Genomic DNA, 27,889 nt, shown 5'->3' on the forward strand with positions numbered 1-27,889 from the left:
CGGATTTATCCATCTTGACAGCAACAGCATTTGCTCCCAAGATACATAAAGCCGTGACCCCAGCGCTGAAGGAGGCGATTTCACCACCACAGTTTTAAAAAAAAAAAAAAAAAAAGAAGAGCATATATGCCGAAGCATGGGGGCAAGCAAGCAGGGGTGGAGGAGCGATTTGCTCTCAACTTTTGGGGCGGATTGCCCCAATGCTTCGGTATATATATATATATATTTATTTATGGCACCTACTGCGTTAAAAAGGTTTTATTTTTTACTGTTTTTCTGTATGTCTTACTGTTATACTGTAACGTTACTTTGTTTTACTGTTAAACATAATTTGCTTAGCAGGTACGCCATTAACCTGCAGCATCGATTTATCTATCTTGACAGCAACAGCGTTTGCTCCCACGATGCGCAAATCAAACTCCAGCGCTGTAGGAGGTGATTTCATCAACATACTTAAAAACAAAATGGTGCATGTATGCCCATCATTAGAAGTGGGTGGATGAAGGGATGTATTCCAATGGTGCCCACCGATCAATCTTTTTTTTTTCACAGGCTGCATGGAAAAAAATAAAAAAAGATAATATATGCCCAACAAGGACCAGCAACGTACTGGTATGAGTGGTTATACCAGAATGATGTCTGCGAATTTAGATATCATTCTTTTCAGCCAGCGGTCGGCTTTCATAGAAAAGCAATGGGAGGGAATGCCCCCCCCCCCCCCCACTGTCTTCCATGGTTTTTTCTGGCTCTCTTGTCCCAACAGGGAACCTGAGAATGCAGCTGTTGGTCCTGCCAGCTGACCATAGACCAGAATGGCTCCAATCATCTCTATGGTCTAAAAAAACATAAGCTACGAGCATTTTATGACATAGACCCCTTTCACATTGAGGCGTTTTTTTATGCGGTACAGCGCTAAATATAGCGCTGCTATACCGCATGAAAAAATCATGCCCTGCAGGCTTCAATGTGAAAGCCCGAAGGCTTTCACACTGAAGCGGTGCGGTAGCAGGACCGCTCCAAAAGTCCTGCTAGCCGCATCTTTGGAGCGGTATAGGAGCGGGGTGTTTACCGCTCCTATACCGCGCCTTCCCATTGAAATCAATGGGAAACCGCGGTAAAACCGCCCGCAATGCGGGCGGTATTCACCCTTTTTTGGCCGCTAGCGGGGGTTAAAACCGCACCGCTAGCGCCCGAATATCGTGGTAAATACGACGGTATAGCGGCGCTAAAAATAGCGCGGCTATACCGTCACCGCACCTCCGCTGCCAATGTGAAAGCAGCCTAAGGCTCGATTCACACCTATGCAGGTTGCCTTTGAGTGTTTTTGCAATGCTTTTTGCGGTGCTTGCTGCGTTTTTTGACATGCGTTGTTACCGCGATTTTACTGCGATTTGCGTTTTTTTGTTTGTAATTTTTTTTTTGCCAGTAATTTCAATTTTTTTACATTTCCTTTAAACAACCAGCTATAAACAGGTTAAAAAAAGGCAAAACGCAAATCGCGGCAATATCACGGTACTTGCGTTTTGGATGCAGGTCCATTGAATTCTATTGCATGCAAAACGCTGCTTTTTGCAGGAAAAAAGTCCCTGACCGTTTCCAGAAACGCAGAGGCACAATAAAGCATTAATGTGAACATGTTCCATAGGAAACCATGTTAAAAAAAAATCCTGCATTTCTGCAAAATGCAACAAAAAAAGCATTAGTGTGAATGGAGCCTTACCATTTCGCTGGATATAAACAGCGCCATTGGGAAATTGGGTAAGCATTTTATCGCACCGAACTTGGTGTGGTCAGATGCTTTGAAGGCAGAGGAGACCCCAATTAAAAAAGAAGTGTACCTGTCACTACCATAGGGGATATTTACATTCGCTGAGAAAAAAAAAAATTGAGAAAAAAGAAGAAAAAAAGAAAGGAAAGAAAGGAAAGAAAGGAAAGAAAGGAAAGAAAGGAAAGAAAGGAAAGAAAGGAAAGAAAGGAAAGAAAGGAAAGAAAGGAAAGAAAGGAAAGAAAAAAGGAAAGAAAAGAATCCTTTTCTCCGAAGTTCATGGACGGACACAGCTCCAAATAATCTTGACAGTAGGGTTAGGTTCCGTCTATCAGGAGAGGACTAGGCAGACATGTTAAATGGTTAAAAAACATGCAATACAGCAAAGCCAAACAGCACCACCTAGGGGGTGGGCCCTCTGGTCATAACCCCTCACCCTCATTTCATCTAAAAGCAGTACAAATTGAAAAAGTGGTGCTGTGTCCGTCCATGAACTTCAGAGAAAGGAATTTTACGGTGAGTACAAAAATCCTATTTTCTCTTTTGTTCCTGGACAGACACAGCTCCAAATAATCTTGACAGTAGGGACGTCCCCAAGCAGTGTCAAAAAACGAGGGGTGGGCATAGCAAGCAAACCAACTTCCACCCAAAAACAAACAGTGCTCCTCAACGGCGGAGTTGTAACCTTAAACAGCCGCCTGCGGCCGAAGCAAGCATCTGCAGATGCATGCACATCAACCTTGTAAAATTAAGTGAAGGTGTGAATGGACGACCAGTTCGCCGCCTTGCACACCTGCGAGACAGACGATTTATGTCGGAAGGCCCAGGAAGCACCTATCACCCTGGTTGAATGCGCCGTGACGGGAAAGGGAGGCGCCCGTCCCTGTAGGGCATAGGCCTGAATAACGATCTGTCTGATCCACCGAGAAATGGTGGCCGACGAGACCGCCAGGCCCTTCTTTGGACCAGTCACCGATACAAACAGTAAGTCTGACCTCTGGAACGGAGCCGTAGCAGAGAGATACTCACAGCGCTTGGACAACATCTAAGGAACGTAGAGCAACCTCTTTTGGATGCGACGGCCGAAGACATAGGGATGGAAGCACTATGTCCTCATTAAGATGAACGGCCGAAACAACTTTTGGAAGAAAAAGTCTGCGGACATAGCGGAGCCCAAATCGGCTCTGAGCAGGAGGTCATCCAAGTAGCCCACAATAGCAATTCCCCGCTGTCTCAGCTAGGCCAGAATTGGAGCGAGCACCTTGGTGAAAACCCTTGGTGCTGATGCCAGACCGAAAGGGAGAGCCACGAATTGTTAGTGGCTGTCCCCTACTGCAAATTGCAGAAATGGGCTTGGAATATATGGGAACATGCAAGTATGCGTCCTTGATGTCCAAGGACGCCAGAAGATCCCCCGGATGAAGTGCAGCGACCACTGAGCGAATTGATTCCATCCAGAATTTTTGTACCCTTACAAAGGTGTTGAGGGCCTTGAGATCCAGGATTGGACGGACCATGTCCTTTTTTGGGACTACAAACAGATTGGAGTAAAACCCCTGAAACATTCCTGGCAGCGGCACAGATACTATTAGCCCGCGTCTCTGCAGGTCGTGCACTGCCCCCAATAGGGCGTTCCGACGAGCCGGAAGATGATGAAGGTTTGAGGGAAAAAATCTGTTTGGTGGGCAAGAAAGAAACTATCTTGTACCCTGAATAAAAAAATGCTACAATGTGGCATTAGACCACAGTAATGCAAAAATAGGAGGGTGGGTGGGACTTTATATGAAGCTCATGATGACAAAGGCATGTAAACCTATACCATTATACTCTCATATTGTGGTGACTGCATAGGTATAAGTACCATACTGTTTCACAATACAGCTGTGTGCTCTGGTTGTCTAGTGGTCTGGACCGCCCGCTCCCCTCCATATTGGTGTGGGGGTTGCAGTGCGCACTAGGGCCCTCCCTCCTCCTGTGCCCCCCTTACGCTCGGGGGGCAGGTGTGCCACCACTGTGCACCGACGTCACAAGTGCGCGGCGTCCTTGTGACGATGCCCTTTCAGCGGACCACGTTCCTTATCCCGGTGTAGGCGGGGTCATGTTGGCGCCGGCCACGAGCCATTGGCTCGTACACTGGCATTTTGGTTGCCTCCCCACCCGTGGATGTGACGTAGGGGGCGTGGCCATTGCAGCATGGCGCATATAGTTGTGGGTAGCGGTACAGGCGTTTCTGGGCCCTTCCGAGACCTCCGTCTCATTGTTCTCACACGATCGCTGGACTGGTCTCTCCCCACATAGGTACCTCTACACACCTTCCATGGTCCTCTAATTCCTTTTTCACTGGGTGTTATGGTGTTGATCTTTCACCATGATCGTTCACCTTCACTCCTGGTCGTCACCCTGTTACCTTCTCACCTCTGTACTAATCCCCTTCCCCACCAGTCCACTGCCACTCCATCTTACCAACACTCCACACTCCCCGCCTTCACTGTTTTTGCCCTCACTTTGCCCTTGGTCCTATTCTCACTTTCCACATTAGGGATGATAGGTGAGCCCTGGACCACCTGGACCCTGCCTGCAATGGTGTTGCCCATGTACACACCCCCTCGGAATCCTACCCCGATGTCTTTGGGTGGCCAATGGTCCTCTACACCATGCCCTCCTGAACGTGCACAGCTGTAAGTCAACTCTTCCTTTGGCTTTTGGAGGACAATATCTTCCCCCCCCCCTCTTTACCTTGATATTTAATTGACCCTATTCATTTATTCTTTTATTGCAGACATTGCACATACATGCTCCTGATGAGCGGCTTAAGCCGCGAAACGTATCAAGCTAACATGACATTGTGTATATGTGATACACACCCATCTGAGATGTGTGTACATACCATCTCTACCCCATAGGGACGTTTTAGACTGTTGTATGTGCAGATGTTATTATTTTAACTATCCTATCCAATATTATAATGGTGGATCTCCCTCTATTATACCATGATCGTTGATGTTTGTTAATTACCAGTGTTTGCATATTCAGAGATTGGCGCCTTATTATAAGTGCGGTTTTAGTAAATGCAATTAATGCTTACAATCAACATGCAACTTTCAGTGTCCACCATTTACATGCCTTTGTCATCATGAGCTTTATATAAAGTCCCACCCACCCTCCTATTCGCATCACTGTGGTCTAACGCCACATTGTAGCATTTTTTTTATTCAAATGACAGGGATGGAAGTGCATGACTCTACCCAGCCATGACCTCACTCAAAGTCCTAAATTCCCTAATCCCCCCTTGCTTTACTATTTTGTTCCCTGATGAAACCACTTCGCAAAAACCCACTGGTTGGAAAGTAGGCAGGTCCATCGAGCTGCAAACTCATGAAGACGACCCCAAACCCGAGAGTCGGTTGGAGGAAAACCTTCATGCTTTCGCAGATTTGTTTGCAGGCTTGTTCTGCTTGTGAATCCATGGATGCTTTTGTCCCTCAGCTGGCCCCCTATTTTCAGCCTCGGAACACTTACCTGCAGGCCCAGACTGACGAAAATACTTCTGAGCAGAGAAGGAGGGCCCTGACCTACAGTGTTGCTCCTTACCCTTTCTGGGTTGTGGGAGTAAGGTACTCTTACCCCCAGTGGCATTTTTAATAATGTCGTCCAGTGAGGCTCCAAATAGCCTCTCACCCTGGAAGGGTAAATCTGCCAGAGCCTTCTTGGAAATCTGGTCCGCGGATCAGCATTTTAGTCAAATTAGGCGATGAAGTACCACCGCAGATACTGAGGCTCTGGAGAGCAAAGGAGCTGTATCCAAGGCTGCATCACAGACATACGCAAGACCATGCACCAATTGGTCAGCCAACTCCACACAGACCGGGGGAAGCCTGTTGCTTCTCTAGCTCACAGTGCAACAATTTTGCCCACTCGGTAAGAGTCTGTGACACCAGGGCGGAGGCAAATACTGGTCGCAATGCAGACCCCAGCATGGTGAACATGGACCGGGCCACCCCCTCGGACCTCCTGTCAGTAGGGTCCTTAAATGCAGGGGTCCCTTCCACCAGAATTGTGGTGAACTTGTTCAACCGAGACACCGGGGGCTCCACAACTGGGGGGAGGGGATGCCCATTTTTTTCAAAAGGCTTTCCTCAAAAGAGTAACAGACTGCCATGCGTTTTGGGATCGCAAAGGTCCTCTGCAGCCATCCCCATTCTTTGTCTATAAAATTTGTCAAAATAAGACAAATGAGGAAAAACCCTAGTAGTGCGGGTCAACTTGTGGGACCCAAAAACGGACCCGCACCTCATCAGATGCCCCAGGCGCATCTTCCAATTTGAGAGCTTCCCGCACCGCAGTGTTAAGTGTCCCCACCAGCTCCTTCTCCTGCATTGCCCCGGACACAGGGTCCTCCTCACTGTCCGAAAAGTCACAGTCCGTGTCCTCTGACACATCAGAACAGGGGCCCTGTGCCACGGCTAGGCCCGAGTCTGAATCAGAGCTGTCCCCAGACGATGGTGGGGGCGCTATTAACCCCCCCCTTAAGCCCGCACACAGCTTCCACTCTGGCAACCAATGATTCCAGAACCGCTGACAAAGGGAGGGCGAGAGACCCCTAAAACGACCACCCCAGTAAAGCCCAGCTGCTTCACCCTGCCAGAGGAGGAACCTACTTACCCGTCCCTGCGAGGACTGCTGGATGCATTCCTGACAGACCCACCGCCATATAGTATGGGGTAGCTGTCGGCCATGGCCCACCGTGACACAGACTGCAGTAGCCCGGTCATAAGTGAGCCCCAGAGCATGTAGCTCACCGGCCACCCCTGAAGTAATGGGGCATGTCGTGGCTGACCCCGCGCGCAGCTAAAGGTCTGCTCACCCTCGATGGCCGGACTGGGGAGACTACAAGGATCTATATTATCCAGCCTGTCACCCAGTCGGCAGTTGATAGTAGATCTCAGGATAAAAAAATAAAAAAAAAGTTAAAAATAAAAGTTCTCCTAGGACCAATGTGCCCCCAGGGTGCCAGGTCCTCATATGCTAGGCAGAAAAAAAACTGAGCTGCTGGCTGAGGGCTTATGACCAGAGGGCCCGCCATTTAACATGTCTGCCTAGTCCTGTCCTGATAGACAGAACATAACCCTACTGTCAAGAAAGAGAAAAAAATAAAAAAAATCTCTATTCCGCCTCCACAAGTACACAGCCATATTCTCTAGAACAGACATGAACGGACCATTTTGTCCATTTTTTATTAAACTTCTCTGCCTTAAATAATAGCACTGCCTCTTTCCATAGTATATATTTCAGCGATTATTTTTAAGCCACTGCAAGACAGAGGGAGGCGATTCCTGCTTCCAGAGGACTGATACACATGGCTTGGCTGCATTCAAAAGGTGAACTGTCATCAAATTACTATATTTATGCCAAGAAAGCTCTGAAAGGTGGAGCAGATATCTTGCTGGTTCAGAACCCAAATCCTGAAAATATGAAGCATATTGCCCTCTGCCTCACCACAACGCCAGCACATATTTTTCCTTTCCGGATAGATTTTATGCAGCAATCTTTACCATTGTGTGAGAATTTTATAACACAGCTCTTACTAACCATTGAGGAGAAATGGATGAATCACACATCGACTGTATTTCCGCCCTAGTCTTCAACCTATGTTCTTCAACATAATCACCTAAACGAAATTTACCCTGTCTCACCGTTTGTCTGAAACAGCTATCTGTATATCCAGGAGGAAATGCTGCGTTTCCCAATATTGGGTACATCCGAGATATTTCTCCTTCTGCCTTGGAGAAAAAATGTCTTTGTTGTATTACTCGCAGAGTTGCCCCTATCAAGGGATGGTGCCTCAATATGCCAAGTGCACTTGGCCTTAAAGTGGAGTTCCACCCATAAATATAACATTACATCAGTAGTTTTAAAAAAATGTCATTAGTCCTTTGAAGGCATCTAAAAAAAAAAAAAAAAATTCTTAAAGTGTTGTTGCTAGGCAGAATAGTTCATCTTCCCTCTTCCTGCACCTAGGTGCTTAAGCTTCCTAACCTACACCGCACAGACTCCTGGGAATGTAGTGGGTGTAACTTTCCAGGAGTCTGTGCACTCCCCAGTCTTGAAGAATCATGTGACTTGGACAGTACAGGTGCTAAAACCTGATCTGAAACCTGCTTGTGCAGCACTAAGCATGTGCGAGATCTGCAAGGCTGAAATCCAGGAAGTCATACAGTCTGGCTTCATGATGCCCACACTTAAGATGGCCCCAGTCAATTTCTATTTTATAAAGTGTCTAAATGCTGTAACAACCTAACAAAACGGACCTTAGTTTACAGACTAACTTTACTAGAATACATTAAGCTTGTGTATTACAGGGGTATTTATATATAAAAAAGTGAAATTGTGGCTGGAACTCCGCTTTAACCATGGCACACATTGAAGTGGGATCTTGGTGCATGATTGTTCAATTGCTACCCAAGTTTTATATCCCCCATCTCTGCACCACGCCATAACCCTGGCGAGGTGTACTGCCTGATAGTATCGATTTGGGTCTGAAAATGCCATACCAGCCTGGGTTTTAGGCCTGGACAAGAGATGGTAGGATAAATGTGGGTGCTTTTTTGCCCAGATAAATCTGATAAAAATACTACACAGTGATTTCAGAAATGGCCCTGGAATAACTATTGGTAAGGTCTAAAACAAATACAGTAGCCTTGGCAAGATGCTCATTTTAAGCATCGCATTTCTACCCATCCATGTATAAGGACCTTTATTCCAGGGATATGCAATTAGCGGACCTCCAGCTGTTGCAAACCTACAAGTTCCATCATGCCTCTGCCTCTGGGTGTCATGCTTGTGGCTGTCAGAGTCTTGCTATGCCTCATGGGACTTGTAATTCAGCAACAGCTGGAGGTCCGCTAATTGCATATCCCTGCTTTATTCCATCTTTCCAAGTCGGCCAACAGATCCCACATTATTGGTGGAAAATTAGCTGTGAATATTTTGTCTACCGAGGGAGTCAATTTGACCCCTAGATATATGTCAGAAAAGATTTCTGGGGATGCAATAAAAAAACAGTATGTCATCTGCGAAGGCCGCAGCTTTATGATCAGTCTTGCCTACTGCATATTCTAAATGAAGTCTTACTAATGATTTGTACAAGGGCAAGATGATATCTCTCTCTGGAGTCTACTATACCTCTCTTAATATGAAAGGAGCCACAGTGGTTACAGCAGCTGAACTTCAAACATGTCTGCCTTTGTTTAGCCACATTACATGTTGGATTTATAGGACTAGTTTACAATACAGAGGCTACAATGTTTACGCCAGGGGTGTCCAACCCACGGCCCAGGAGATTTCAGCATGTGGCCCAGGACATGTCTGAAAGAACCCATTGCAAAAAAAAGCCACGGAAGCACGTATGGATGGATGCAGGGGATGCCGTGCATATCTATTTGCATAAAAGCCGCAGCAGCATTAAAGGCGACAGAAATGAGCACAGCTGAAGGGATGCCAGAGGTGCCATTTTTTGTAAAAGTACCAGAAAAACAGCTAAAGCAGATTCTACAAGGCAAGTAATTGCCACTTGGCTGAATGGTGATCACCAAATACCAGGGTTGTCAACCCCCACTAACTGCGAGGACAGTTTGTAAAAATGCTAGGTTACAAGTAGTTATGGGTGCGGAATCGCAGCTGTTAACGCACCCGCAACCAAAACACACTGCTTTACAGACACGCAGGGCTGCCAGTCATTTGTAATGGCATCACCACGCATCTAAAAATGCAGTGCATTTTCAGGTGTAAGAACAGACAGGAAATTGCATGATTGAATGATTGAAAAGCACCATGCCATTTCCAGGCTCCCATGGCTCAATTCTCCTGCATGAAATAGAGGGTGCAGTAGGCCACTGAAATGAATAGGCTACCGTCCCCTAGCAAATGTGGCCCAAGACAATTCCTCTTCTTCCGATGTGGCCCAGGAAGGTCAAATGGTTGGACACCCCTGGTTCACAACAGTCCTTTCATTAACAAGTATTTTCTTTGATTCTTGTAGAGAAATGTTCTTAGTCTGAGAAAAAGAACATGCTTCTCCTGGTGATTAACAACAGTTCCTGATTTACAAAAAATGTATAAAATAACTAGTGATTAAGAACTACTTACCTTAGCCAAACCAGCCCTGTGTGCACCTTGAGACTCTATATATGCCATGTATTTTCCAAAGTCCTGAAACTCCTCCCAGGTAGGTCTAAATGTCATAATCTTGCAATTAGAATTCTGTGCCTGTGAAGTCTCTGGTCCCATGGTGACCTTCTTCGAGCCTGACCCCAAAAAAAATATAGAATATAAAATGTTATATATTTATTATATTAAAAAAACACATCATTAGCAGCTAAAAGAAGGTCGTTGCAATATATGCACACTCAGCCTTTCCACATCTACAAAGCAAACAATAAAGTAAATCTATTTGTAACTTTACTAGTCTGCATGAATGTTCACATTACTGAACATGCAATGATGTAAAATGTATCTAACACAAGCTTCAATTTAAAAGTGGTTATAGGGAATTAACCCCATCAACTGCTGCACAGCATTTCTCAGGTTACCAGATAAATACAGCACATTTATAAAAATGTGGCAGTATGTAGTCTATTGAGAGAGCAAGCTAGAGAGTGACAATACAGCAGAACAGTTGTCTGCATAGACAGGACTCACCAAGTATTATTTCAACCAGCATTCCTCTCCTACATGTAAAAAAAAAAAAATCATATTTCTTTCCCTAGGAAATTACGCAGAACACACACACACACACACACACACACACACACACACACACACACACACATACATACATACATACATACATACATACATATATATATATATACACACACACACATACACATAAAGCAGGGACCCTACAGAATAAAATGGCGGCAGTATTTCAGCAATTTTTCAAATGCGATTCTCTACAGTGATGGGGGACAGACACCACTAAACACCAATTTGGGTTATTTTTACCAAAGAAATGTAGCAGCATCTTTTTTGATCAAAATTTATCAAGAGAAATTACCTATTTGCAAAATGTTATAACAGAAACTAAGATTTTTTTTTTTACAATTATCTGTCTTTTTTTTAAAATGTTTTTTTTTTGTTATTTGTAGCGTAAAAAAATAAAAGCCCCAGAGGTGATTAAATACCAAAAAAAAAAAGCTATATTTGTGTGAAAAAAAAAAAAAAATAATAATTTGGGAACAGTGTTACATGACCGCGCAATTTCCATTCAAAGTGTGACAGCGCTGAGAGATGAAAATTGGTCTGGGAAGGATGGGATGAAAGTGCCCAGTACTGAAGTGGTTAAAAACAAAATAATAATATTATCCCTAATTTTTTGTATAATGTGAAAGATGTTACACTGCGTAAATAGATACCCAACATGCATGGTGCCAAATGTTGGTACTTAAAAATCTCCATAGGCTACGCTTTTAAAATGGTTTACATGCTACCAGTTTAGAGTAATGTTAGTTACTAGTTTTACTAGTAATGGCGGCGATTTGCAATTTTTTTCGTGACTACGACATTGTGGCGAACACATCGGACACTTTTGACACATTTTTGGGACCATTGTCATTTTCACAGTGAAAAGTGCTATAAAAATGCACCGATTACTGTGACAATGGCAGTGAAAGGGTTAACCACTAGGGGGCGCTAAAAGGGGTTAAGTGTGTCCCATCGTGTGTTTCTTACTGTAGGGGGGCGTGGCTGGACGTGTGACGTCACTGATCGTCGTTCCCTATGACAGGGAACAGACGATCAGTGACAAGCCACAGAGAAGAACGGGGAAGGTTTGTTTACACTCACCTCTCCCCGTTCTTCAGCTCCTGTGACCCGATTGCAGTACACCGGCGGTGATCGGGTCCAGCGGTCACGGTGCCTCAGACCGAGTCTCGCGACCCACAGCTGGGCATTTAAAGGGCAACGTACCTGTACGTGATTGTGCCCAGCCGTGCCATTCTGCCGACGTACAGGGAGTGCAGAATTATTAGGCAAATGAGTATTTTGACCACATCATCCTCTTTATGCATGTTGTCTTACTCCAAGCTGTATAGGCTCAAAAGCCTACTACCAATTAAGCATATTAGGTGATGTGCATCTCTGTAATGAGAAGGGGTGTGGTCTAATGACATCAACACCCTATATCAGGTGTGCATAATTATTAGGCAACTTCCTTTCCTTTGGCAAAATGGGTCAAAAGAAGGACTTGACAGGCTCAGAAAAGTCAAAAATAGTGAGATATCTTGCAGAGGGATGCAGCACTCTTAAAATTGCAAAGCTTCTGAAGCGTGATCATCGAACAATCAAGCGTTTCATTCAAAATAGTCAACAGGGTGGCAAGAAGCGTGTGGAAAAACCAAGGCGCAAAATAACTGCCCATGAACTGAGAAAAGTCAAGCGTGCAGCTGCCAAGATGCCACTTGCCACCAGTTTGGCCATATTTCAGAGCTGCAACATCACTGGAGTGCCCAAAAGCACAAGGTGTGCAATACTCAGAGACATGGCCAAGGTAAGAAAGGCTGAAAGACGACGACCACTGAACAAGACACACAAGCTGAAACGTCAAGACTGGGCCAAGAAATATCTCAAGACTGATTTTTCTAAGGTTTTATGGACTGATGAAATGAGAGTGAGTCTTGATGGGCCAGATGGATGGGCCCGTGGCTGGATTGGTAAAGGGCAGAGAGCTCCAGTCCGACTCAGACGCCAGCAAGGTGGAGGTGGAGTACTGGTTTGGGCTGGTATCATCAAAGATGAGCTTGTGGGGCCTTTTCGGGTTGAGGATGGAGTCAAGCTCAACTCCCAGTTTCTGGAAGACACCTTCTTCAAGCAGTGGTACAGGAAGAAGTCTTCATCCTTCAAGAAAAACATGATTTTCATGCAGGACAATGCTCCATCACACGCGTCCAAGTACTTCACAGCGTGGCTGGCAAGAAAGGGTATAAAAGAAGAAAATCTAATGACATGGCCTCCTTGTTCACCTGATCTGAACCCCATTGAGAACCTGTGGTCCATCATCAAATGTGAGATTTACAAGGAGGGAAAACAGTACACCTCTCTGAACAGTGTCTGGGAGGCTGTGGTTGCTGCTGCACGCAATGTTGATGGTGAACAGATCAAAACACTGACAGAATCCATGGATGGCAGGCTTTTGAGTGTCCATGCAAAGAAAGGTGGCTATATTGGTCACTGATTTGTTTTTGTTTTGTTTTTGAATGTCAGAAATGTATATTTGTGAATGTTGAGATGTTATATTGGTTTCACTGGTAAAAATAAATAATTGAAATGGGTATATATTTTTTTTTGTTAAGTTGCCTAATAATTATGCACAGTAATAGTCACCTGCACACACAGATATCCCCCTAAAATAGCTAAAACTAAAAACAAACTAAAAACTACTTCCAAAAATATTCAGCTTTGATATTAATGAGTTTTTTGGGTTCATTGAGAACATGGTGGTTGTTCAATAATAAAATTAATCCTCAAAAATACAGCTTGCCTAATAATTCTGCACTCCCTGTATAATGGTGTGAGGCGGTCCTTAAGTGGTTAATGCAAACATCCCTTGTAATACAAAGAGATCTGGGGTTAATAAGTCCCTAGATCCCTTTCCTATGGTAGAAAGCAGTGTTTAAATCTGCCGGCACTGGAAGAAATGTCACATTGTCGCTTCCGACCTCCGAGGGTCATAGAGATGTCTGGGGACTATCTGGTCTATGGCCCACTCTATGGTACACCGGCAAGATTAATTCTCCAACACAATGATCGCACAGGCGAGCCGGGAGAAGCACCGGAAAGTGCCGCTAGGATCGCTTTTACATAGCAGGGAATCGCCCGCTGGAAAAAAAAGGGGGGGGCTAGCTGGATGATGCCTGCGGGTATATCCATACAAAAAAAAACACACACACACACACACACACACACACACACACAGAATTTAACCATTTTACAGAATAGGATGACGTATTTTAAATGCACATACAAGCAATATAAAACTGTCTACAACAAGCAATATAAAAATGCAACAAAACACTTCAATTATTTACCATATACTGTATTTATCTTGCTATAACGTGCCCCAAAGTATAGCGCGCACCCCCGAACTTGAAGGAAAATTCCTGGAAAAAAAAAATACAGTTTGGATGCCCCTCGTCGGTGTCTTGCCCGTCGTCCATCGTGTCCTGCCCGTCGTCCATCGGCGGCCTCGTCCGGTCCGGCATCCTTCTGCGGCCATCATGGTGTCCTCCCCACGCGATCCCCGCCGTGTTTGAACCACTGTGCCGACGTATACCAAGTGCAGTACACTCGTATATAGTCGGGCAGGCTCGGCTCCTCTCGCGTAAAGGACGTACAGGACGTGACCGCGAGAGGAGCCGAGCCTGCCCGACTATACCCGAGTGTACTGCGCTCGGTATATGTCGGCGCAGTGGTTCAAACACAGCGCGGGAAGCGGGTATCGGCGTATATCGCGCACCCACGATTTTGCCCTGATTTTCAATACGGTACATCTACTAATTTAACAACTTTCTGCCCGGGCCTATTCCGGTACTCCTATCCTCCATATGAAAACTCATCTTTGTTTGCTAGAAAATAGATTAGAACCCCCAAACATATATATTTTTTAGCAGAGACACTAAGGAATAAAATGTCAGTCGCCGCAATTTTTTATGCCACACGGTATTCGGCAATATGTCACGCTGAAAAATTACACACACTCGTAGAATGTTACAGGGGAGGATTAGGGCTAGAATTCTTACTCTCACGTGAACGTTTGCAGTGATCTCATGTGTGGTTTAAACGTTGTTTACATATGCAGGTGTGACCCATGTGTTCGCTTCTGCGTGCGAGCACGAGGGGACCTTTAATTTATTTCTACACTTTCCCTTAAAAAAATCACTTATTTATATTACAAGGAATGTAATGTAAACATCCCTTGTAATAGGAATAGGGCATGATAGGTAATCTCTACAGAGAGATCTGGTGTCTACAAGTCCCCAGATCTCTCCTTTATATATATATAAAAAAAAAAAAAAAAAAGGCAGTTTTGACCTCCGAGGGTCATCGAGATGGCTGGGGACCAGCTCTATGGTAAACCGCGGGTTTCATTCTCCAGCTCCCAACGTGCAACGAGCTGGGAAAAGCACCTGACCGCGTTGGGAGAGGGGGTACGTCCCCTCCCGCCACCTGTAACAGCAATTAAGTGGCCAAACAGCCACTATGATTGCCTTTACATTGCAGGGAATCGCCTGCTGAAAAACACAGCGGCAGGCATCCCTCAGAAATCTCCACTCAGGCATGTTCACACTGTAATACTTCTTATCCGACTTGGCCCTGCGTCTTCATGTTCTACTTGTAACTTCTATGAACGGAATCAGACCATACCAGGCCCTTTGAGTCTGGTATGAATCTCAAGGGGGAACTTCATGGCAACAAACACACACACACACACACACACACACACTAATGTATTTGGGTGTCATTGAACCGGGATGTTCCTAGTTCCACAGTTGCAGCCTTATCTGTTGTGCCACAGGGGAGCTCTGGAGTTGTCGCAATATTTACCCAGCCTGATGCATTGCCTTGGACTCACTAGCCCCACCTGCGGACAATGTACAATCAAGCAGCTCATAAATAGCAGCGCTTCCTGCTACTCAGTGGCAGATTGTCTGGACTAGCTCCCTTGGTGTATTAATAGCTCTGTGACTCCGATTACCATGCCTGAATTATTGACCACTCTAGCCTGCTGATTTTGTACTTTGCCGCCATCTCGTGCATGACCCCTGCCTGTCAGACAAATATTTTGCCTGAATCCTCAGCACACAATCTCCACTTCGGACACTACCTACCACAGGTACCTTACATTACAAATGGGCCATAATGGCAGTTGACACTGCTGAGATTGTTAAGATGATTTTGCATCAGGGAGCATTGATTGGAGCTCATAAACAGCATCTTTCTTCTCTGGTTGCCAAGCTAGATGAACTTTGTGCTATGCTTAAGTCTTGGTTACCTGATTTCTCCACACCTGTCCAGACGCTAGCTCCTACTCCAATCCAACCTGCATCTTCTGTGCCAACCAAACTTCCCTTGCCTGAAAAATGTGGTGGCGATACTGAGGACTGCAGAGGTTTTTTTAAATGTTTGCATTTCTGCAACATTTCTGGGATATTTAGCACTTCTTATGCCAAAGTGACTTTTGTCATTTCATGGTTGAAAAGAGAAAGCACCGGCATGGGTCTCGCCTTACCTGGAACGCAATCATCCTGTGCTGCAAGACGCTGATAGAAGCCAGAAATCTCTCCAAACTGCATTTGTCAAGCCCGATAGAGCTTCTGCATCGAAGTGCTCACTTTTTGACATACAGCAAGGTACCAGGACTAGTACTAGTGGCGAAGTATGCCATTGAGTTGCGTACCCTGACTACCGAGACCAATTGGGACTCAGGAGCATTACATGCAGCTTTCCGTAAAGGTCTTGCAGATCGCATTAAGGATGAATTGGTGCGATACGAATTCCCCCGAACACCTTTAAAAATTCAGAGAGCCGTGTGTTCGTCTGGATGTCCGGCATCATGAAATGTGCAAGGAGAGACTTGGAACTCGCAAGCTTCCCAGGCCAGTTTACTGTTTGGCCCCTAACTTCCAAGCACCACCTCAGCCTGAACCTGAATTTTCTGTTAAGTCCAAGACACCTGATGAACCCATGGAAGTCAGCCGTCTCCACCTAACAGTCAGAGAAACAAAAGAGGCGTGCAATGGGCCTATGCTTGTACTGTGGACTTAAAGCAGGGGTTGACAAATTTGCTTGGAATCTAGGAGCCAGCTAAAAAAGTTAGGAGCCAGAAAACGCGCCCCGTCCCGACAAACTTGCGCGCAAAAGCGAACACATACGTGAGCAGCGCCTGCATATGTAAACGGTGTTCAAACCACACATGTGAGGTATTGCCGCGATTGGTGGAGCGAGAGAAATAATTCTAGCCCTAGACCTCCTCTGTAACTCAAAACATGCAACCTGTAGAACTTTTTAAACAACGCCTATGGAGATTTTAAAGGGTAAAAGTTTGTCGCCATTCCACGAGCGGACGTAATTTTGAAGCGTGACATGTTGGGTATCAATTTACTCGGCGTAACATTATCTTTCATAATATAAAAAAAAAATGGATATAACTTTACTGTTGTCTTATTTTTTAATTAAAAAAAGTGTAATTTTTCCCAAAAAAAGTGCGCTTGTAAGACCGCTGCGCAAATACGGCGTGACAGAAAGTATTGCAACGATCGCCATTTTATTCTCTAGGGTGTTAGGATAAAAAATATATATAATGTTTGGGGGTTCTAATTAGAGGGAAGAAGATGGCAGTGAAAATAGTGAAAAATTACATTAGAATTGCTGTTTAACTTGTAATGCTTAACTTGTAATACCAACGGCCACCACCAGATGGCGCCAGCTTACACATCTGGTGGTAATAACTTGTAATACCAACGGCTCACCACCAGATGGCGTCAGCTCACAAAAAAATTCTAGTCGCCATGGCGACCTGGCGACCAGGATTTGTCGAGCCCTGACTTAAAGGATATTCGTTATCAGTTTGCCCTTCCCATCCAGTAAAAGGCAGGGTCTAACCCAGTGTTTTTCAACCTTTTTTTCCAACCAAGGCACCCTTTAAAAATCTGTCAGAATCTCGAGGCACACCAAACCAAAAATGTGAAAAAAAAAAATTACGCCACTTGCTATTTGCACAGTGGTTTTGCAAACACATTTATTTTTGTAAAAAATTCACTACAATGAATTAAAACAAAACACAATATATACCCCAATTTTTGGGTATAGTGTGAAAGATGATGTTATGACGGATAAATAGATACCTAACATGTCATGCTTTAAAATTGCGCACACTCGTGGAATGATGACAAACTTTGGTACTTAAGCAACACTTTAACCACTTAAAGGAGTTCTCCAAGCTAAAACTTTTAACCCCCGCTGTGCCCGGGCTGTAAAACTATACAAAATAAACTTTCACTTACCTGCCTACGATCCCCTGTTGTTCCGATATCGCCGTCCCGTTCTCCGGTCCCGGTCTCTTCCACTTCCTGCGGGTCGGTGACTCACAGTGCGCTCAGCCTATCAGCGGCCGCGACGGGACATTGCTGCGGCCGCTGATAGGCTGAGCGCACTGTGAGTCACCGACCCGCAGGAAGTGGAACAGACCGGGACCGGAGAACGGGACGGCGATATCGGAACAACGGGGGATCGTAGGCAGGTAAGTGAAAGTTTATTTTGTATAGTTTTACAGCCCGGGCACAGAGGGGGTTAAAAGTTTTAGCTTGGAGAACTCCTTTAAGGACCGCCTCCTGTACATATACGTGGGAAGAATGGCACGGCTGGGCACATGTACATACAGGTACGTCCTATACTAGTTCCCTAGCCGTGGGTCGCGGGCGCGCTCCAGCGACCTGGTCCGAAGCTCCATGACCGGGACCGCAGGACCCGATCGCCGCTGGAGTCCCGCGATCGGTCCACGGAGCTGAAGAACGGGGAGAGTCGTGTGTAAACACGGCTTCCCCGTTCTTCACTGTGGCGGCAGCATCAATCGTGTAATCCCTTTTATAGGGGGACACAATCTATGACGTCACACCTACAGCCACACCCCCCTACAGTTGTAAACACACTTCAGGTCACACATAACCCCATCAGCGCCCCCTGTGGTTAACTCCCAAACTGCAATTGTCATTTTCACAATAAACAATGCATTTTAAATGCATTATTTGCTGTGAAAATTACAACGGTCTAGGGCCGAAACAACTAATCGATTAATTTCATAATCGATTAGTTGTCGATTAATCGATTACCATTATAATAATCGATTAATCGGCCAGTAACATAATGGGGTTAAAAAGAAAAAAAAAAATAGCCCTTTATAGTACAAAAAGAGAAAATCGCTACTGTAAATATTACTTTCACACAGTAAAAAAAGAACCCCTTACAGTAGCGATTATTTGCTCTTTTTGTACCAATGTTATGTTACTAAACATCTCAGGCCTGGGTTCACACATAGTTACATAGTTAGTCAGGTTGAAAAAAGACACACAAGTCCATCAAGTTCGACACACAAGTCCATCAAGTTCAACCATAAGAAATAAAAGAATAGTATCGTACAAGCACATATACCCAATTTTATAACCACAGTTGATCGAGAGGAAGGCAAAAAACCCCAGCAGACCATGATCGAATTTGCTACAGCAGGGGAAAAAAATCCTTTCTGATCCCCCGAGAGGCAATCAGATATTTCCGGATCAACTTTACCTATAAATGTCAGTACCCAGTTATATTCTGTACATTTTGGAAAGTATCCAGGCCTTTCTTGAAGCGGTGGTTCACCCTCCATAGCAGCATTTTAGCATAAAATTCGGCATAGTTGCGCGAGCTACAGTATGCCTGTCTTGATTTTTTTATCCCCGTACTCACAGTGCAATCCTACATTGAAGATTCCGTCTCCCCGCGGGGAATGGGCGTTCCTATCCAGACGGTGGATGATTGACGGCCGGCTCTGGCACGTCACGCTCCCCGAAGACAGCCGGAGTAGGTCTCGGCTCTTCACGGCGCTATACGGCGCCTGCGACTATGCGCAGGCGCCGTGAAGAGCCAAGCCTATTTCGGCTATTTCCGGAGAAGCGTGACGTGCCAGAGCCGGCCGTCAATCATCCTCCGTCTGGATAGGAACGCCCATTCCCTGTGGGGAGTCGGTATCTTCAATGTAGGATTGCACTGTGAGTACGGGGATAAAAAAATCAAGACAGGCATACTGTAGCTCGCGCAACTATGCCGAATTTTATGCTAGAAGAAAAAAATAATGTTTTTTTTTTTTGTTTATAGGGTGAACCCCCGCTTTAAAGCACTTTACTGAGCTGGCCAGAACAACCTCTGGAGGGAGTCAGTTCCACATTTTCACAGCTCTTACTGTGAAGAAACCTTTCCGTATTTGGAGGTGAAATCTCTTTTCCTCTAGACGAAAAGATTCCCCCCTTGTCCTCAGTGTTGATCGTAAAGGGAATAACTCAACACCAAGTTCACTATATGGACCACTTATATATTTGTACATGCTGATCATATAGTTAACACCTCTGTGTTTTCTGGTGTTTTTTGCATAAACACACTACAGTCCATGTACATAGTTTCCTATGGGACACATTCAAATGCATGATTTTTTCAGCTGTGTATTTGGAAAGGGCAAGGAATTTTTAATTTTATTTTTAAGCAAAAGCTGTACTTTTTAGTTTTTTTGGTTCAATATACTTCAACGGAGAAGCTACAGAAAAGCATGTAATGCATTTTTGCGGCAATTTGTGTTTTTGAATCTGCCCAACAACAAATTGGCCCAAAAAAATGTAAAAAATGCAAATCGCGCAAAAATTCATTTTTTTTCTAAGGTTATTAACCGATTAATCTAAACAATAATCGGCCAACTAATCGATTATGAAAATCGTTAGTTGCAGCCCTACAATGGTCCCAAAAATGTGTCAAAATTGTCCGAAGTGTCCGCCATAATGTTGCAGTCACAAAAAAAATAAAAAACGCTGATCGCCGCCATTGGTAGTAAAAAAAATTTTTTTTTATAAAAATGCAATAAAACTATCCCCTATTTTTAAACGCTATAAATTTTGCGCAAACCAACCGATAAACGCTTATTGCGTTTTTTTTTTTTTTTTTTACCAAAAATAGGTAGAAGAATACGTATCGACCTAAAGGAAAAAAAAATACAAATAGTTTACTTCCAGCCTGTACGTCATGGCGTCGCTCCGGTCCTTCAAGGCAGTCAAAGGGGGGGGGGGGACGACATCCCCTCCCGCTGCTTCTGAAAGCGGAAGCCGCTCGGAACGCTTTCATGAGAAAGCCAGCCACTGGCTGTAAAAAACAATACCAAGGTTATGGCTGATATCTTCAGCCATAACCCCGGCAAACCATTCCAAATCTGTAACTACGAATTGTGATCTTGTGGGGGGGGGGGGGGGAGAAAAACCTACATAACACTTGTTACAATTAGGCCACTTTCACATTTACTCATTCCATTGCAGGCATGGTGATTTTATTTATTTTTTATATAATATACATGGGCTATGTGGGTTATTATTAATAACTAGACAATGCATTTCCTGAGGAAAATGCGATGCGTGGGAATGCTGAATTGCTGAGCCCGCGCCAAAGCCATTCACCATAACCACTACACTATCTTTAGGACACACAGCTCCTTTCTCTATCTGCAAAGTAGAGAGCGTCTTGACTTCCTGGTTGCCCCTCCCCCCCCCCCCCAGGTCAGTGAGGAGGAATATTGTACTGAGGTAGAAAGCTATTTATGGAAAGAAATTCCATTACAAACGCCTTTTATTCACAGACCAAATACATGAATTATTCCTTCAAACAAAACTTAATAAATCCACAACCGTACATGCGATCGATACAGCGACTACACCGTTTGAAACACAAGGCTTTTGTGAACGCATCGATATGAAATTTATGTTGATAAACTTAAAAATGTGGCCATGTCAGCGATTTAGAAAAGAGCGTCTTTGTGTGTTTTGCAGAAACATTTTTTAGACTTTTTACCATGACGGTCAATGGGAGGGATTTTGAGGCACTTGTCCTTTAGAAGCTCCTGGAACTAAAAGTCAAATGCCTATCGCAAAACTGATCACATTGCCTGAAACCAGACAACAATACCTACGTTTTGATATATAAATTGTGTATGACAAGTAGATCTTGTGGGCGTGAGAGCAATTTGTTTCCCCTTTTTTTAAAGATCATTTTTTTTTCAATGATCTGCACTCTAAAGGTCACATTACACACTCTAAACCTGTTCCATAGGATTACATTATAACCGATAACATTTTCTGAAAAGATCACTAAACGTAAATTGCGTTTTCACAAAAACCGTAAAAGATATCAATCTAAAAAGTCATGTTTGTATAGCTGAATATTTTGTGACCGCTTTAAAGTTTGTTTGGTGTCTGTAAGTGAAAGTATGAAGGAGCTGAAACTTTTGGCAGAACGTGCGTTTTGAAGCAGGAAAAAGGATGTTCTCATTGACTTCAATGTTAAAAAAAAGTGTCTAAAAGCTTAATATTTTAAAAAGTATAAATAGTACAAAAAAACTTGAAGAAGTCCCATCGTTAGCTGAATGAGACGAACATTTTAAAAGTTAAATGGTCTCAATAGCTGAAAGTATGCAGAAGTTACGCAGAGCCAAAAAACGTACGGAATAAAATTAAAACTAGACTAGAAAATGCATTCCCTGAGGAAAATGCGAGTGGGAATGCTGAATTGCTGAGCCCGCACCAAAGCCATTCACCATAACCACTACACTATCTTTAGGACACACAGCTCCTTTCTCTATCTGCAAAGTAGAGAGTATCCTGACTTCCTGGTCGCCCCTCCCCCCTCAAGAGGTTTCCCCTCCCCCCAGGTCAGTGAGGAGGAATATTGCCCTGAGGTAAGGAAAGCTATTTATGGAAAGAAATTCCATTACAAACGCCTTTTAATTCACAGACCAATACATTAATTACGCCTCCAAACAAAACGTAATAAATCCACAACCGTACATGCGATCGATACAGCGACTTCACCGTTTGAAAGACACGGCCCTTGTGAACGCATCGATATGAAATTTATGTTGATAAACTTAAAATTGTGGCCATGCCAGCGATTTAGAAAAGAGCGTCTTTGTGTGTTTTGCAGGAAAATGTTTTAAATTTTTAACATGGACGGTCAATGAGAGTGGTTTTGTCACTCTTGTCCTTTAGAAGCTCCTGGAACTAAAACTAAAATACGTATCACAAAACTGATCACATTGCCTGAAACCAGACAAGCATACCTACGTTTTGATATATAAATTGTGTATGACAAGTAGATCTTGTGGGCGTGAGAGCAATTTGTTCGCCCTTTTTTTAAAGATAATTTTTGTTTTCAAAGATCTCCACTCTAAAGGTCACATGACACACTCTAAACCTGCTCCATAGGATTACATTATAACCGATAAAAAAATCACTAAACGTAAATTGCGTTTTCACAAAAACCGTAAAAGATATCAATCTAAAAAGTCATGTTTGGATAGCTGAATATTTTGTGACCGCTTTAAAGTTTGTTTGGTGTCTGTAAGTGAAAGTATGAAGGAGCTGAAACTTTTGGCAGAACGTGTGTTTTGAAGCAGGAAAAAGGATGTTCTCATTGACTTCAATGTTAAAAAAAAGTGTCTAAAAGCTTAATATTTTAAAAAGTATAAATAGTACAAAAAAACTTGAAGTCCCATCGTTAGCTGAACGAGATGAACATTTTAAAAGTTGAATGGTCTCAATAGCTGAAAGTATGCAGAAGTTACGCAGAGTCAAAAAACGTACGGAATAATAAAATTAAAATTAAGAAGAATAATAAAAAACGAATATCAATACTGGGAATGCTTATTAAAGCATTCCCACTAACTAGACAATGCATTTCCTGAGGAAAATGCGATGCGTGGGAATGCTGAATTGCTGAGCCCGCACCAAAGCTATTCACCATAACCACTACACTATCTTTAGGACACACAGCTCCTTTCTCTATCTGCAAAGTAGAGAGCGTCCTGACTTCCTGGTCGCCCCTCCCCCTCAAGAGGTTTTCTCCCCCCCCCCCCCCAGGTCAGTGAGGAGGAATATTGCACCGAGGTAAGGAAAGCTATTTATGGAAAGAAATAGCATTACAAACGCCTTTTAATTCACAGACCAAATACGCCTTCAAACAAACCTTAATAAATCCACAACCGTACATGCGATCGATACAGCGACTTCACCGTTTGAAAGACACGGCCCTTGTGAACGCATCGATATGAAATTTATGTTGATAAACTTAAAAATGTGGCCATGTCAGCGATTTAGAAAAGAGTGTCTGTGTTTTGCAGGAATTTTTTTTAGATTTTTTAACATGAGAGTCAATGAGAGAAGATTTCAGGCTGTTGTCATTTAGAAGCTCCAGGAACTAAAACTAAAATACATATCACAAAACTGATCACATTGCCTGAAACCAGACAAAAATACCTACGTTTTGATATATAAATTGTGTATGACAAGTAGATCTTGTGGGCGTGAGAGCAATTTGTTTCCCCTTTTTTTAAAGATAATTTTTTTTGTGGATGATCTCCACTCTAAAGGTCACATGACACACTCTAAACCTGCTCCATAGGATTACATTATAACCGATAACATTTTCTGAAAAAATCACTAAACGTAAATTGCGTTTTCACAAAAACCGTAAAAGATATCAATCTGAAAAGTCATAGCCGGATAGCTGAATATTTTGTGACCGCTTTAAAGTTTGTTTGGTGTCTGTAAGTGAAAGTATGAAGGAGCTGAAACTTTTGGCAGGACGTGCGATTTGGAGCGGGAAAAAGGATGTTCTCATTGACTTCAATGTTAAAAAAAAAGTGTCTTAAAAGCTTAATATTTTATAGTATAAAGTATAAATAGTACAAAAAAACTTGAAGTCCCATCGTTAGCTGAACGAGACGAACATTTTAATAGTTGAATGGTCTCAATAGCTGAAAGTATGCAGAAGTTACGCAGAGCCAAAAAACGTACGGAATAATAAAGGAGAAAAATAATAAAAAACGAATATCAATACTGGGAATGCTTATTAAAGCATTCCCACTAAAAACGAATATCAATACTGGGAATGCTTATTAAAGCATTCCCACTAATAATAAAAAACGAATATCAATACTGGGAATGCTTATTAACCACTTGCCCACCAGGTAAATTCTGGCACTTCTCTCCTTCATGTGAAAATCACAATTTTTTTGCTAGAAAATTAATCAGAACCCCCAAACATTATATATTTTTTTTTAGCAGACATCCTAGGGAATAAAATGGCAGTCATTGCAATACTTTTTGTCACACCGTATTTGCGCAGCGGTCTTACAAGCGCACTTTTTTTGGATAAAAATCACTTTTTTGAATTAAAAAATAAGACAATACATTTTGCCCAATTTTTTTATATATTGTGAAAGATAATGTTACGCCGAGTAAAATGATACCCAACATGTCACGCTTAAAAATTGCGCCCGCTCGTGGCATGGCGTCAAACTTTTACCCTTAAAAATCTCGATAGGCGACGTTTAAAAAATTCTACAGGTTGCATTTTTTGAGTTGCAGAGTAGGTCTAGGGCTAGAATTATTGCTCTCACTCTAACGATCGCGGCGATACCTCACTTGTGTGGTTTGAATACCGTTTTCATATGCGGGCGCTACTCGCGTATGCGTTTGCTTCTGCGCGCGAGCTCGTCGGGACGGGGCGCTTTAAAAAAATTTTTTTTTGGTTTTCTTATTTATTTTTATTTAGTTTTATAATTTTTTACACTGAAAAAAAAATAAATAAATAAATTGATCACTTTTATTCCTATTACAAGGAATGTAAACATCCCTTGTAATAGAAAAAAGCATGACAGGTCCTCTTAAATATGAGATCTGGGGTCAAAAAGACCTCAGATCTCATAATTAGACTTAAATGCAAAATAAAAAATAAAAAAAAAAAGTCATTTTTTCAAATGACAAAAAAAAAATGTTTCTTTAAGAGGCTGGGCGGGACTGACGTTTTGACGTCACTTCCGCCCAGCAGAGCTATGAGGACGGGTGAAGGAGATTTCTCCTTCAGTCCCGTCCCCGCTCAGCTGCCGGACACATCGGATCCCCTCCGCCGCTACCGACGGCTCCGGTAAGCGGCGGAGAGCGCGGGAGAGCGGCGGGGGGGCCCCTCTCCCGCCACCGATAACGGCGATCTCGCGGCGAATCCGCCGCGGAGACCGCCGTTATCGTGTACACCACCGCCCCCTGAAAAGATGAATGTCTCGGTTGTGGCAGCAGCTGCTGCCATTATCGAGATATTCAACTTTAAAAAGGAGGACGTCTTTTTGACATGGGGCGGTGGTCAAGAGGTTAAAGCATTCCCACTAATAATAAATTTACGGATATCAATACTGGGAATGCTTATTAAAGCATTCCCACTAATAATAAAAAATGAATATCAATACTGGGAATGCTTATTAAAGCATTCCCACTAATAACTGTATACTTCAATACTGCAGTTTGGCTGCAGCGCAGGTGTAGCGCAGGGTACCTGAGGTTTTCATGTGGTTTCTCATAAATTTCTATTATGTAGGGACATAACAGAAGTCAATGAGAAACCACATGAAAACCACAGGTACCCTGCGCCACACCTACGCTGCAGCCAATCTACAGTATTGAAGAATACAGTTATTATCATCATCATCATCATCATCATCAATAATAATAACCCACATAGCCCATGTATATTTCAGGGCTCGACAAATCCCGGGCGCCAGGTCACCATGGCGACTAGAAATGGTGTCCTGGTGACTGGGCTTGGAAGGTGGGCAAAAAAAAAAAGCTGGCGCCATCTGGTGGTGAGCCGTTGGTATTACAAGTAATTACCACCAGATGTGTGAGCTGGCGCCATCTGGTGGTGGCCGTTGGTATTACAAGTTAAGCATTACAAGTTAAACAGCAATTCTAATGTAATTTTTCACTATTTTTCACTATTTTCACTGCCATTTTCTTCCCTCCAATTAGAACCCCCAAACATTGTATATATTTTTTATCCTAACACTCTAGAAAATAAAATGGCGATCGTTGCAATACTTTGTCACGTCGTATTTGCGCAGCGGTCTTACAAGCGCACTTTTTTGTGAAAAAAATACACTTTTTTTAATAAAAAAAAAATAAGACCACAGTAAAGTTATCCCCATTTTTTTTTTTATATTATGAAAGATAATGTTACGCCGAGTAAATTCATACCCAACATGTCACGCTTCAAAATTGCGTCCGCTCGTGGAATGCCGACAAACATTTACCCTTTAAAATCTTCATAGGCGACCTACAAATCTACAGGTTGCATGTTTTAAGTTACAGAGGAGGACTAGGGCTAGAATTATTGCTCTCGCTCTACCAATTGCAGCGATACCTCACATGTGTGGTTTGAACACCGTTTACATATGCGGGCGCTGCTCACGTATGTGTTCGCTTCTGCGAGCAAGCTCGTCGGGACGGGGTGCGTTTTCTGGCTCCTAACTTTTTTATCTGGCTCCTAGATTCCAAGCAAATTTGTCAAACCCTGTATTACATTTAAAAAAAAAATTCACCATGCCTGCAATGAAAAGTGAGGCAATGAAAGTGCCAACAAGTGTTATGTAGTTTTTTTTTTTTTTTAGAAACACCATGCCTGCAATAAAACCATCATACATTGAAGATGACAGGTACAAGTACCTGTGTCTCCTCACTGTTTTGTTTTCCTCACTGTTCTTCCACCTCTACTCTTCTCCTCCCCTCAGGGAAACGCGCGCCAGCCAGCATCTACTCTGACACCCGAGGCTCACACGTCACAGATATCAGTGCGTGCGCCCGACCCCCCAATAGCAACCGATGACGTAATCGGTTGGCAGGAGGCGGTCGGGAGGCCTGCACAGCCAGTACAGCGTCCCGAGTGCCTGTGGCAGCGGGGAGTGAGCTTTACACAGCGGACCGGCACCGCTGTAATAAAAAATATTAACCAAGTGGCCAGCATTAGTTAAAACATCAGATAGCTGCCTATATTGGGGGTCATTTTGCCGCGGCACACCTGGGGACTCTTCACGGCACACTGGTTGAGAAACGTTGGTCTAACCAGTGTTGGAGGAGCTGTATTAGACCTTACAAGAACTTCCTCCAAGACCAAGATTACTATACCCGCAATCTTCCATTTAGCCTCTAAACGTGTCTCCTGTGAGGCTTTTGTGGATTCTGGAGCCGCTGACATATTCCTGGATTACTCTTTTTCTAAGGAAAACAACATCACATTTGTTCCCAAGTCTAGACCCCTGAGCATCACCACCTTGAATGGACAACCGTTGAGAGATGGTCTTGTAAAGTTTGAGACTATAACAATCACCCTTCAGGTAGGAGCACGCCACAAAGAGGAAAATCGCCCTGTCTCTTATTGATTCTCCACTTCTGCCTGTTCTCCTTGGTTACAACATCACAACCCTTCTTTTGATTGGGTAAATAGAGAACTAGCCTC

At 43.5% G+C, this 27,889-nt stretch overlaps 1 protein-coding gene across 2 annotated transcripts in view; it reads right to left on the reverse strand.

Annotated features, from left to right (window-relative positions):
* The window catches only part of KDM4B (lysine demethylase 4B), a 609,325-nt gene that overhangs the window by 548,676 nt on the left and 32,760 nt on the right, over positions 1-27,889 (reverse strand). For both annotated transcript variants that reach the window (XM_040322534.1, XM_040322533.1), the window contains exon 2: positions 9,911-10,068. In XM_040322534.1, the coding sequence (XP_040178468.1) occupies positions 9,911-10,051 (141 nt within the window). In that variant the 5' untranslated portion in view covers positions 10,052-10,068. The remainder of the gene's footprint in view (positions 1-9,910; positions 10,069-27,889) is intronic.

Source organism: Rana temporaria, chromosome 1, assembly GCF_905171775.1.
Source record: "Rana temporaria chromosome 1, aRanTem1.1, whole genome shotgun sequence".
NCBI lineage: Eukaryota > Metazoa > Chordata > Amphibia > Anura > Ranidae > Rana > Rana temporaria.